We start from the raw sequence: 14,508 nt of genomic DNA, 5'->3' as shown, positions 1-14,508 counted from the left end.
ATTATGTTGGTGAATTTATCAAGGTTCAGAGTTGACTTCATTAGAGATTGAAACTTGATTTTTTTTTTTTTAGCACACTAGAGTAGATTTGAGTCTTAAAGAGAAATTCAAATTACCCCAACTTAAAGGTAAAGAAAAAAAGTCATAGATGTAGAGAAGCAAAACGTTTATTATTTTGCAATGAGAAATAACCGTCAGGGGGAGCAAAATGCTCACTGAAGTTTGCTTGGTGAGCATGGAATTAGAAAAAGACCAGATAAATCATCTGAATGTCTAAGGGAATCAGGCTAAAGGCAGGATGGGCTTGCTGTGGGACCAGAAGGCAGGTTTAAGGGCTCACTTCCCCTCTTTCCCTGTCAGCTCTTGTTGGACCTCTGCCTGTGTTGTCTCCTCTTCCCTGTATCCACGGATGTCCTCCTCCCCTTCTGACTGGGACACTCTTGAGAGTTGTTAACTTTCAAGCAGATTACAGCCTATCTTGTAAGCTTGGGAACTTCACTGCCTCTACCAATGTGTATGAAGTTTAAATTTTAACTCTCAGAGGGCAGTTTAATTCTACTTACTTCTAAGTTCTCAGGAGATGCCTCAGTATAAGCCCCATAGGCTGCCTCTAATAAGCTGTTATATAGACATATATGGTTACAACCAGAAAATGAACATGACCCTTTCATGGTAGAGGATAAAAGGTGATGAGGAGGGTTTGTAAATCTGGAGTTGACTGATATGACTTAGCAAAAGGACTGAAGAAGTTAACATTTGTAAACAGGAAGTCAGTGTGTGAAAGTCTGAAACCAGGGTTGAATCATCCAAGACTCAAGGAACCCAACTGTTCAGCCAGCATGACTTGGTACTCAAGGAACTCTTAAGACAACGTATGGGCAGCTTTCATGTGTGTCTCAGTAATCTTGTGGTGTCTCAGTAATCTTGTGGAAGTGTAAGCTTTTTGAGAGATCTGAGTACATTGTCCTTGGACAGTCTGCTTTCTCCCTCATCACGTGTGTGTCCTTTCCCAAACTGAGAGCTTAGTCAAAGAGGAAGAGGGGCCCTGATTGATTGAGAGCAGTTCTTCTTTAGTGAGATATTTTCTGAAACAATCAAGCTCTGAAGCACTGTTCTTTTGATCATTTCAGGGTGAGCTGGGATTTATTTTGTGTAAAAACTATGAGAGAGACTAACTCTGCTACCTTGTTCTAGGCTGGTTTAGTTGCTCAGGCATTATATTTGGACCTAACTGTTTTCAGTGCTGTCACTTTTTATTAAAACTGGATGGACGTAAAACATGAAGCTTTTTTCTGTGTCTGTGAGGAAGGAAAATATGCTCTGTCTACAGTCATGAAGAAGGGAGGAGGTGGGATAATTCAGAATGACAACAGTTCCCCTAAAACCTTGGAGCAGTTAAAAAAATTTTAAATTGAAGTATAGGAGCAGTTTTAAAATGTGGATATTTGCCTCATTTTTGACTCTCAACTTGTCTTTGAGGCCACAGATGGAATCAAATAAGCTCTCAAAGACAGAATTCCCCAAACTAAAATGCTATATTATTTTAGGCTATTTTGGAAAGATTTTGGTATGTTTAATAAAATACTACTTCCCTGAAAGGATCAGGGATACTTTTCAATTGCAGACTCCATCATCAGCTGCTTTTCAAAATAAACTGTTTATCTTCCAGTTTCAGAGTCACCAGACCTTCCATAGCTGTTGACAGAAGCTTCCTCTTGGCAATCTGATCTGGTTGGACTATTGGATGTGAACAGCATGGAGTCTAAAATCAAAACACAACTCTCAGGTTTTAGTGACAAATTTTCAGGATACTCACCAACTGCAATCCGAAGAAATCTCAACAGTCCTTTTGTTACATTAAAGAGACTTGCAACAATATGTTCCATGGATTTGAAATTTAGATGAGATAATTATTCTTTTAATGGTGAGTCCAGAGTTTCTACAATTCCTCCCACCCCTTTTTTTCTTATGAAGTATAGTCTTGGATTTCTCGGTCATAATCAGTATATTTTTAATGAATCAAAATGACACAAAATGGAATATTTAAAGAAACTTTTTTATTACTTTATTCTCAAAGCAGTTCTATACTTTTAATTAGGTTGCTTTTTAACGCAGTGCTTCCATTTGGCTAAGTATTCATAGTAGAATAGTGCTGGTTAATGGTTTCTAAAAGCCATGACAACAAACAAACAAACAAACATAAAAGAATCCTTTTCTATACGAATGTAACAAAACTCAACGGTGGTACCTGGAAATAAGTGCTATTTCTCTCCTGAAACCCAAATTAAATATAAAGGCTGAGATGAACCTTTTGGTTTCTGACCATTGAAGGAGAAGCCTGAAATGATGCTCCCATCGTCCACCACCACCCACTCAAATTGGAAAGAGTTACCAATCAATCACTGGACCACCACAGTCAAGGACAGCTGAGACCCTCAAGTGCCCCTACTGAATTGCACTTTGGTCTTCTGTTGTCAGTTCACATTGAAGGATTTATAAAAAACAATGCCAAGAACTTACTGTTCTTTTTTGTAATATGTTATTAAGGATGTTCATTATCAGTGGCTTTTGGATTTGAGCGTTTGTCAGAATCAACTGTATTGCTTTTAAACAATGCAGGTTTCCAGGCCCACCTCAAGCCTATTCAATCTGAATTTCTAGGCAAGGACTCAGAACAATCTATATTCCAAACAGTCTTCTCAGGTGATCCTGATGCCTTTGGTAGGGACATAGGAACCATGGCACAGTGTCCTTCTTAAGAGGATCATGGAAGAAAGTTCTGTTTTAGTTTTAGTTCTAGCACCAGTGGCCCTACTTCTGGGAAAATAGTTTATTTTTATTTCCTGGATACTGTAATTCATGTAACTGATTCTGTTGATCTTTTTGCGTTGACTCATGTGAAGCATAGAGCCAAATATGGCTCCTTCTAGCAAAAGTGTAGGGAGAAAATTATGGCACTTTGGGTATTAACAACATTCCTATCTTCATCTAATCTTTCTTACTCTCATTTCCTCCTTGCCTCAATTTCTTCACCAAATTATTATTTATTTTAATTAATTAGTTAATTAATTAAATGTATTTATTCATTTATTTGCCCTTTGACCCTCTTCACCCATTTTTCTCACTTCTTATCCCCCACCTCTGGCAACCACCAATCTAATCTGTTCTCTGTATCTAAGAGTTTTTTTTTTTTTTTTTAAAGACTCCACATATAAGAGAGGTCATTTGGTATTTGTCTTTCTCTGCCTGACTTATTTCACTTAGCATAATGCCCTTGAGGTCCATCTATGTTTTTTGCAAATGGCAAGATTTCCTTCTTTTTTTTGGTTGAATAATATTCCATTGTGTGTGTGTGTGTGTGTGTGTGTGTGTGTATACACACCAGTTTCTTTATTCATCATCCATCAATAGACACTTAAGTTGTTTCCATATCTTGGCTATTGAAAATAGTTCTGCATGAACGTGGGGGTGCATATATCTTTTTGAGTTAGTGTTTTCATTCTCTTCAGACAAATATCCAGAAGTGAAATTGCTGGATCACATTGTATTTCTATTAATTTTTTGAGGAAAAATTGTTTTTAATTTCATATTTTGTTTTATTGCAGGTATTTTTGTATGTTGCTTTAAATCCTGTTTGGAACAAAATGTGACATAAAAAAATAATAAGTTACTATCTAAATATTTGTATAAACCTTGATGATTTTTTCTTAACTTGAGTTGGGGTGTTTGAATTTAGTGTTTCTTATTTTAAAAATACAGCTTAGGATGATCCAGCAGAAATCACAACATAAATCTGATTAAAGGTGATGCCATTATTGTCTTGTTTAATCACCTTTTTGCCCTTTTGGGGGAGTGTGCGTGGAGTCGGGGGATATATCATTCCCTGTATCCTATTTCCATACAAGACAAGCAGATAGTCTTCTAAATTTTATTCAGAATAAGATCGGCAGAGTAGAAATACATCAGTGGTACATGTGAAAAAGAACTTGATATCTTAACAAAATCAGTCCTAATGGGTCAGGAGTGTACCCTAACTGTGCTCCACTTTAGCTACATTCAACTACCTCTGAAGATAAGTTGGCCTGTGGAACATATTATGAAACAAAAACAAAAACAAGCAACTGGTAGAGCCAAGAAAATCATGGGTAGTCTTAGTTTGCATGAGATGGGGCCAAGTTGCTTTTGATCCAAGCCTGGTATTTCCAGGTTAATAGGATGTAGATTCCAGGTTTCTTGGCATCACCACATTTACGACCTCCAGAGACTAGGGCGTGGAAGGCACCTTTGCAGATCAAGGGGCCCCCTGAGTCACCCTGGAAAGAAGAAAACGGGCAGATACTTGGTAAGAAGCTGTTGAACTTTTTCAACCATCAGCTGTTAATTACTCAAAGGATTATTATCTGGGTCCTTGGTTTCTTTGTGTCCTGCAGAGTGCCCGATACAGCCCCTGACGCAGTATAGATTCTCTGTGTCTCTGTCTCCATCCAGGACCATGGTTCTGTCCATCTGTCTGTCTGCCTCTCTTTGTCCATGTCCCTGTCTCTGTCTAAGACTATGTATATATACATCCTTCGGTAATCAGTGACTGCTGAACTTTATTCATGAAGAAATGGGTAGACATAAAGTTTGAAATAACCCACTGAAATAAAAGAAATTTTCAAAATTATGAATTTCATTTTGGTGCTCATGGATTTGAAATCAAGTTGCTATTGAGACTGGTAGAAAAGAGCAATGTATTCAAGTAAATGTCTTGGTGGCAGGCGCTCTATCTTCTCTATCATTTTTTTCTATCATCATATGATTGAACGTGGGGCTCTGCACATACCCAACACTTAGTAAATACTTGCTCAATGAACTGATTCTTGAGGACTCACTCTGACAACAAAACAATAAACAAAAATTCTGTCAAGGAGAGTGACAAGGTGATAGAGGGGGAAGCCTGGCCTTTCAGATAAGGAGCTGGCTTTCAAATCTAAAGAGCAATCTTTGCCTCTGCTGCCACTCACATCAAAAACTGCAGTACTTTGTGCTTGGCTGGCTGTGAAAACAGAGGCTGAGGGGGATGATGATCTTGGGGCACCGCAGTTACACATGATCTTTGTCATCATCATACCCTCCCCTTGATAATGCTTAATATAGTATAATGTGAATATTATATTGTATTTTTAAAAAAATTAGTAATCCATCTGTACTAGGTAGCCTTCATCACCTGTAAACATGATCACCTATTTTTTTTTTTTTACTACCTCAGGAAACAGAAGATTTTGAAAAGCATGACTGTTGTTCCTTTTAGTCAGTTAGCAGTTAGTCAACATTATTTAAGAAACACATAATATATATTTGAACTTTTTGCATTTGAGTTTTAGAAGACCTGTCTATTCGTTTAAAGGTGGTGATGGTGGGGGGTTGAGAAGTTATCTTCTAATCGCCACTAGTGACCTCAGAGTTGGTAGGCTTTCTAAGGTCGGTAATACTCCTCAGCGGAAGTCTGTAAAAGTTATCAGATATAGTTAACTATCCTGATGAACAAACACTTAATGAGTGTTTACTACGTGTTGCGCAAGTACTTATGACGCATTTGCATTGGTAGATGAGAAAGCATAGACAACACCATGCAGGATTGGAGGGCACCTGTCTGGAGTTGTGATGTGATGTTCTCCACGCCTCTCCTCCTCGGTGCGGGTGTGCAGGTGGGGCCTGAGTGTAGCTCAGCAGCCTGAAGTGCCTGTTTGAGTGAGGGGTTCTTACCTGGCAGGAATCCTTCTGGCCTCTGGCGTCTCCTGCACATATCATGTTTTTAGTTATAATAGGGTCGTGGTTGTAATAACTTCGGCTGTTGCAAACTTTTCGACTTATGACAGTAACAGTGACTTCTCGCAGGGTATCAGAGGGCCTAAAACATTCTGGGTCAGTGGCTCCCAGCCAATAACCTGGCATTTTGTTCCAGCTGTAATATCATTTTTGGCTCTGGGGTGGAGCAGTTGGACATGTTTGTTGAGTTTTGCGGCCGTGTGAAGCTGACAGATTGAAAAGAGAATAAATTATCATTTGTCCTCAGTAGTATCATTAGCCTGAGTGATGTCTGTGTGGTCCCTCTGTGCTAGGAGGGCGTCCCTCTTCTTGAATCTACTCTGGTGGTAGCCCACAGCTGCATCTGTGATTGCTGCTTTCCTGAACATGCTCTTCGTTCCCCTTAGAGCTCAGTGACCCTGGGGGAGGGAGCTTACACAGAGCAGGAATTTTGCCCAGTCTCAAGCAAACTGGCCTTTGCTCTGCATTGGATGGTTTGCTGTGGAATAACATCCATAGGTCATGACTTTGAGGGCTGGGCTATTTCCTGCTAGATAGGACCCTTGAGTATGGTCTAGACTAAGTTTGGACTAGACTAAGTATGGTCTAGACTAAGTTGTAACTCACTTCTGTATCTCTGAAGTCACTTGCTTGGCTCTGTTATATAAGTGACTTGTATTTTTCACTTGCTAATGAGAAAAGCATTGGGGAAAAAAGCGTGGATCCTTGGGCCTGTTGGGATGTTCTCCTCCCATGTATGCGAGCATCAGAGCAGTTTTAACTTGTATAAATACAGCCCAGATGCATCTGTGATAACTTCTTGTTTCTCTCAAGGCAGTAAATGGAGCAAAATGGGCCCTTATAAAATATGTCACAATCACCTCGAACATGGGGAGAGTGCCAACAATATCCTTTTGTGTAGATGATTTAACAACTGAACTGTGCTGTATAAGAATGTAGGAGAAACTGAAGGAACGCAATGCTACATACCTGAACCAGCATAATATCATTTGATTTAGGATCTGATGTAAATCTTGGGAATCGTATGAATCTTTTAATCTCAAATGTTTGTTTGGAGGCCTCATTCTTTGAGAGAGAGTGTGCTCCTAAAACCACTTTGGAAGACTGGTCTTTGGCAAACCTAAGAAAAGCAAAGAGAATAGACACCACAGAATGATTCTCAAATCTTCCAGTGAGGAGTAGAAATGGTGGAGGGGGCCATATACCTACAGGAATAAGGGCCAGCTCCAAGATAACCTGTGTAGGATTAGGTGGAGTGACAGAGGTGTCAGTGGACCCAATCATGAATGGATGATAACAAGGGCCAAACCCATCCCACTCCAATTCCCCAGTCTTGCAAAAGAATATCAGGACGTGTACCCTACTGTGGGGAAAAAGGAGTGAAACCCTAAGTGACTGAGATCAAGTTTACAATAAAGTTGTGTTAATTTATATAAAAATAAAGGAAATTATATTTCTCGAGTTTGTGGGTTGTGATTTATATCCACCATTGTTAAATTTTTTTTATTGAGGTAAAATATACACAACATGAAATTTATAACTTTAACCATTTTTAAATGGTTCTGAGGCATTAAATACATTTACATTGCTGTTCACCCATCACCACCACCATCAATATCCAGAAATTTTTCATCTTCCCAATGTTAAGTGTTTTAATAACTAAAAGGTAAAAAGGTACAACTCTACACTTGCTAATCTGGTATGTCTAAACCTCATCTCAGGGCGATATGGAGAAGTAAGGTCCATTAGATGGCTTTCAACTATACTCATATGTTCTGTCCCCTCAGTTAGAAAGATGATTTAGACAAGAAGGGAAAACTTTCCTCAAGGTGAAAAATCATTTGAAATTAAGACACTTTAGAGTTCGTAGTCATTGATAATTCCATTGTGGAGATTTAGAGGATAAAAACTGGTGAGTCAGATGAAGGAACAACAGTTTTTTCTTTTTTGAAATCTCTAGTCATATACAATTTTAGTACCAGTGTTTCAACAGTTGATCTGACTTACTGTATGTTGAATAAAATTATATTTACATCTAGTTATGAAAATATAAATTTTTTTTTGAGATCTTGACAACACCTTGGAGCCATTTGCATACTACAAAAATATCCCATTTTAATGTGTGTTCTCAGGAAACGACTTCAAATCCTTTTTTGGAACAAGAAGGGGGATAAAAAGAATTATATTTGTTTACATGTAACTATTTCATCGTCACGTGGAAAAGAGGGCAGATTACAACAAAAACACACATACCCAATAAACACACATATATACATATGAATAAAGATTAATAAAAATTAAAAAGAGCACAGAAACATACAGAAAAAGGAATAAGAGGTTGTTTCAGGTTTGGGGAGCCAGTATACGGCTATGCCGGGGTGGGTTTGTGTATGGTAGGGCTGTGACTGCTGGGAATTACCGTTTTTTGGTTTCCACCAAAAGAGTTTATTCTGGTTTATTTTGGGAATTCCAGCTCTATTTGTTGAAAAGTTTGTGTATTGCAAAATCAGGATGGGGATGAAATTTCTCAAAGGATGTAGATTGGATTTCCCAGGATTGATTCAAACTCAAATTCAGCGTACTCACTAAACCCAAAGCTTTGGAGGGGAAGGATGATATAAAATCCCTGGGACTACTGATATAATAGAAAAGATGGATACATACATAAATAACTAACACAGGAAGGCTGGGAGATACAAATGCAGGACGTGGAAGATGAATTCTGACTAGGGGAAGGGCGCTGAGAAAATGTCTGTTTTTCCTTCATCTTCTACCAATTTCCTTGACTTGTTAATGGCTTTGAAGTGTTTTAGTTATTTTTGTCTCCACTGGGACATGTGAATACCAAAAACAACGCAAGCAGACCATGAATGTTTTCTGAACTTTCCATTTCTAGATACACTTCAACTGTAATCTGTACTACAGAGGTCAATTTTTTTCTGCCCACAGGATACCTGGAATTACCTGAGTTCTAGGATCCCACCTCCTTACCTAAATCCAGGTATGAATTCCCACCGAGGAGAAGTAACAATACTAGTGTCTCTTTGGCACAGCGCAGTGTTTCTCCACAGGTGGTCTTTGGACCACCTGCATCAGAATCATCCGGAGGTGTCTGGTTGCAAGGCACCTCTATATGCCCCTTCAAGCCTCTTATTTCCTCTGCCACTCTGCCTTGGCACTGAGCAGTGTTTCTGCTTAGACCCATTCCTCTGGGTGCGTTAGTGAAGGTAGGGTCCCTATTTTTGGAATTCTCTTGCCTTAGAGAGGAGGGAATTACCTGGCTGTCAGAGATGGGCTGTCATGGTTTTATCCCATCAGCACGACTGGACCATGATATTTGTTCCTCGGTGATTACCATGGAAGGTACAGATATTAACATAACATTAGGTGACATTTATTAAGTTACTGTAGTGTGCCAGGTTTTGTGCTAAGCATTTTACATATTTTCCCTCATTTAAACCTCACAACAGCCCTGTGAAGGAGGTATTATGATTAGCCCCATTTTGCAGATGAGGGAATTGATGATCAGATAAACTGACAAACTTGAGAAAGTCCCACCGATATTAAGCGGAGGCTCTGGGATGCAAATGCAGGGGGGATTAAAGCTTCTTTGGTTTGAACCTGGGGTCTGGATTGGTAACCATTCTACTCTGGGAGCCTTGAGTGATTTGGGATGGAGTGAGGCCACGTGGAAGGGGCTGGGTTGGAGGGGGGCGGTTCTATCTATTCACTGGCTAGGCAGGTGAGAGGATGGGGGAGTGATCAGTGGGAGAAGGCATTGGAGGAGACTAAGGAAGACGGTGGACAAGAGTTGGTGAGAGTTTTGCTTCTGATAAATTGAAAGGCTGAAAATGTTATACAAGGGGATTTTTTACTGGTTTCCTTTTATAATTGGCATGGCAACTAATAAAGGGGCCAAGAGACTAAGTGAGGAACTTAGCGTGGATGGGTAGTGAGAAGGGAACACCCCAGATTTGGCCCCCTTCACCATTTTGCTGAGAGAGGGGCCTGGAGTTAGTAAACTATTCTCACAGGATACTTGGGAGTCCATTTGAGGGAAGCCACCATTGATCTATTTCATAAATATTTTGGATTTCATAAAGCTTTATGTTTTTCTAAGCACCAACCTGCCTACATTTTTACACCCAAGTGTCCTGTAGAGGAAATCTGATCCACATATTCTGCAGTTCTTTAAACTACAGCCATTTAAAATAATATTTAGCAATAGTGTTTTTTTTTTTTTTTTTTAAATTCCAAGACCTCTTTTTCCCAATTTTTCAATTTGGGAATCTATTTCTACTGAGTCAAGTTCACTTGACAAAATTTAAAATTCAACTTAATAATACTATTTACCTTTGGATAGCAATTTATGTCTTGTGAAGGACTTCACATACTGTGCATTTAGCTTAGCAAAAACCAAAACCCAAAAAAACCCCTCCCCTCCAATTTATTTCCTTTTTTCTATCCAGCATTTGTTCAGCATTTATAATAAATCAAGCTCTATGTCTGGGGAGGTTATAATCCATTTGAATGTGTAACCACAAGCGTATTTGAAGATGTGCATATTCTGAATTGAATGAACATTTATTGATAGTCACCCTCTGCTTAGCTGGTCCGCAGGGGACAAGTGCCCTAGAAAAGACAGAATTGATGAGGACACAAGGGTGATTTCTGTGACAGCAAGAACCCTGCTTAAATGAAGTAGCCATGTTAAATCGGAAATTAGTGGCTTGCTATTTAGAAATAAAACAGAAATTCTCACAGTTTGCAGGCTTCAGAATTTCTAATTTGTGTTCAAACAGTCTCATTAAAATGGGGCAACCAAACAAAATCCCCAAAATATGAGAAGCAAGTCAATTCAGTTGTTCCATTTAGATATAACTGATGCCTAGAGAGTAAATGATTATGGCTAAGAGGTTCTTAAGTGAAGTGCTGTCATATTTGTAAGGAAAGGAGAAGGCCCCATCTTTTCTTAGCTTATTCAGGCGAGAAACATAAGGAAGAAACATACAAACAAAAACCACCCCCGAAGCTGAAACAAACAAACAAAACAACAAAGGCCAAATTAGTTTTCTATTGCTTTTCCTTTTGTGATGGTAGCGGCATCCCAAGAAGGGTTTTGGACATTTTTAGCTGAAGTAAGAGAATCATAGAATGAGAGGTTATAGTCTGTCTTTAGAAAAGCTTTCATTTTAAGTATCCCAGAAAAAATAACTCTCTCTCTCTCTCTTTTTCTTTGTAAATCATCTATACTTTTTTTTTTCACCTAGTTAGATTGTTGCCCCTTACAGCTGTGATTCCCAAACTGTGGGCCTCAGACCTCCGTGGTGGGCGTTGAGCAGAGGAGTTAAGGTAAGGGTCTCAAAACCCTATTAGCAAAAAAATAAAAAAATTAAAAAAATTAAAAAAACAAAAACAACAAGAAAAGAAAACTCTATTAGCAAATCAGGCTCCTCATACATATAACAGTAATAAGAGCTGCAACTTATTTGCAGCTTACTATGTGCTAAGCATGCTAAAATATTTAAATAGATACTATTTAATCCTCAAAACCCCATGAAGCAGTTATATACTAGTATTATTATTTCCCATTTGTAAAATGGGGTGCAAACTCAGGTTGTCTGAGTTCCCCTAACAAGGTCAGGAATACTGCCGCTTCAGTTGTAACTGTTGCTGTGTTCCCAGGCATTACATGAAGGTTTTGAATTTGTCTATTGGGTTGCCTAGATCTCCCAGAAAAGGAGAACTTGGGGCAGAATCGCGGATGTGTGAGAGGGTAAATAAACTCCAGCAGTTGGTCAGTTATCACAGAAGCTAAGTAAGGGTAGATCCAATTCTCTCCTGGGAGAGGCGAGCTTCTCTTCTGGCCGACTTAAGGAAACACAGTAAGCCTAATACTCACCGAGAGTGGCAGTGGGCTGCTGTCAGCACCCACTGCGGATCAGTCAGCACTCCGCCGCAAATGTGATTGCCGCCATACTGCATGGAAGCCATCAATGGCCTGGAACGCGGCGACACTTCTCTCCCTCCGATAATCTCCATGTTGAAACCTCCCAAAGAAAACCAAAAGATTTAATGCAAAAGATCTAAGCAGATTATTTCATGTAATTCTTCTTTTGACAGTCATTATATAAGTTTTCAAAGATTAAAAAAAAATCTTTCAGTCACCTAATAGTTATTACAATTTTACTGATGAACAACTGTATAATACATTACAGTTTAGAGGGAGCTACATGGAAGTAAAAATTATTTTCGTTTATAATGTAACAATACAATCACTAGAAAATCATTTAATTCTCACATGTGGTAGGTACAGGAGACACTTACACTCTGGAGTTATGTAAGTCCCAGCTATTAGGAAACAGAGAAAAAAAGAAGAAAACTTAGTCATTTCAATGGCTTGGATCTAAGAAGCCCAGATGAAATGTTGTGACTGTATTGGTGAAGGAAGAAGAGTCTGAAGACTGAGTTTCGATTTTGCAAATTTAACTTTCTCACCACAGGTGTTCTAGAGGTAAAGTTTTTCACACCTAAGATTAAAGGTATATATCAGTTTGGGGAGTTTCGGAATTGTGCTTTTAGCGCTTTTTAGAGCAAGGTATGTGTGCCATAAAGTACTCATTTCTGTAGTTAACCATTTTCAATACCTGTATAAGTATTCATGTTATAAATGGTGAGAGACTAAAAAATATCCAAGCCATAAGAACTTAATGAAGTTCAAAGATGTTCATTGCTCTAAAGTAATAATTACTATTTTTCCTGGCAGAAAATGATGCCTATCATATTTAGTTTCTCTCTATTTTTCATCTGCACATAGATTTATTATGTAGAGAGACGTGGAACCTTGCACAGATCACGGCTGCTTTACAATGAGGCTTAGCTAAAGCCTGAACATCATCCAGAGAAACCCATATGTTTTGTAGCAAATTTATTCCTAGTCATGCCATTTTCTCTAAATTTGACCAAATTTGGTTAAATTTTCGTTACATTTTTGGAAGATTTCATAATGTTATTAAAGGGGAACATTGGCAACATAATTTTAATTCTGAGTGTCTCTTTTACTCATTTTTAATTGAAAATGACCATGTGTTTATCCAGGGCCTTAATAATAATACCTTTTAAAAATCAAGGACTGCACTTTGTCACTCTCCCCAGGAACAGATGAAACACATTGCCAGGCTTTCTACTGTACTTTCTTCTTTACTACAAAAGGTATTCGACTTAAGAGTCTACGAGATTCTGTTTGTGCTGGGTGCTGATCAGTAGTGCAAATGTTATAAAATGAGTATGGATAGACAAGTCAGGCACCATGCATGACCCCAAACACTTTGCAGAAACACTGGCCAAAATTTACCTTGAATTAACAGATCTTATTTTCCTTTTTCTAAGATATATGTGTCCTATCTTTTATTTTTTTTTTTTTATAAAGGAGAGTTGAAATACAGAGCTATTTTTCTTGGCAGATTGCAAAAAACTCCTACTAAATTGCTCACTAGCATAAGACAGTGGGAATAATAAAAAACAATATTATACTTGTATATTCTACATTATAATTTAATGTGTCTTAAATTATTTCCAAAATTCTATTTACATGATCATTTATATGTTTTCATGTCTTATGTCTGTGAGGAAGGCAGGACAAGCTACTATTTTTATGTTACAACTGAAGAAATAGGTTCAGAGAGGCTAAGTAATTTGCCTAAGGTTACACAGCATACAAGCTGGACCAAATCATTTGCCTGATCTGAAGTAACTTGTATGTTAATAAGTATACCACCGGAGCACAGAATTTGAGAAATATCCTGTTTGCACTTTACCAGGATGCAGCAACAGTAAAGCTCTCCTGCATGGTAAATAAGAAGAATTAATAAAACCAATGCAGAGTAGTGACTTCCTGTCTCATAGACCTGTGGGTGAGACAAGGAGGAGCCGGATTAAGAAAAGCCACAAACTTAAAGCAGATTTGTCATTTCCAGCCAAAGGTCCTTGTTACTTTTCAAGTCATTGTTGTCACTGTTGGCGTGCCTTGATGGATTCCTCATGTGCCACTTCTGCAAGCTGTAAAGTGGGCTTGATGATGCCAGCTCCCCACTGTATTGCAGTGATGTTGGGAACATAAGAAAGATAATGTGTGACATGTGGAAGTGATTTGAGCTGTGAGGAAGAAGTGAGCTGTGTAAAAGACAAAGCTTCATTTTTGCCAGGGTGGCGGGGGGCATGTTAAAAAATCTCTCTGCTGCTTATTTCTGTGTAGTAAGGACTAATATCCACATAGATTTTTACAAATTGCTAGGCATTTTCAACTCTATTTCCTGGGAGGTGGCTGTCATTAGTCTTGTTTTGTGGATAAAGACTTGCTGGAGATTACTGACATAGCAGGTGGCAGATCAGTTCTTAAACCCTTAGGTGCTGGCTCCAGGGTCCATGTGGCTTTCAACCTGACCACATGCCTGCCCTACTTTGAGAAGTTCTGGGGCTTAGATGCTCTAAGAGGCAAGCTGGCTGTGCAGAGGGAAAAAGGATTTAGCCATATACACTGCAATTAGACATGGTGAGATTTAATTCAATTGGGAGGTTTTTTTTTTTTTTTTTCTTTAGAATTTTTGGGTTTTTTTTCCAGACGGTCTCATAACTCTTTCTTGTAGCTGACCTGGAAAATTCTGAGAATCATGTTGGTTTATAGTAAGGAGTTATTTG

The 14,508-nt window shown here is 38.6% G+C and overlaps 1 protein-coding gene across 1 annotated transcript; it reads right to left on the bottom strand.

The window, feature by feature from the left end:
• Nucleotides 1–4,151: 4,151 nt before the first annotated feature.
• GZMK (granzyme K) lies at nucleotides 4,152–12,202 on the bottom strand. The gene is given in 6 exon segments (XM_059919291.1): nucleotides 4,152–4,313; nucleotides 5,749–5,918; nucleotides 5,921–6,017; nucleotides 6,781–6,931; nucleotides 11,714–11,861; nucleotides 12,139–12,202. Coding segments are annotated over 6 exon segments (792 nt in total).
• Between the last annotated feature and the right edge of the window lie 2,306 nt (nucleotides 12,203–14,508).

Source organism: Balaenoptera ricei, chromosome 3, assembly GCF_028023285.1.
Source record: "Balaenoptera ricei isolate mBalRic1 chromosome 3, mBalRic1.hap2, whole genome shotgun sequence".
NCBI lineage: Eukaryota > Metazoa > Chordata > Mammalia > Artiodactyla > Balaenopteridae > Balaenoptera > Balaenoptera ricei.
Note: the sequence above shows the minus strand (reverse complement) of the source record. Positions and strands in the feature narration are given on the sequence as shown.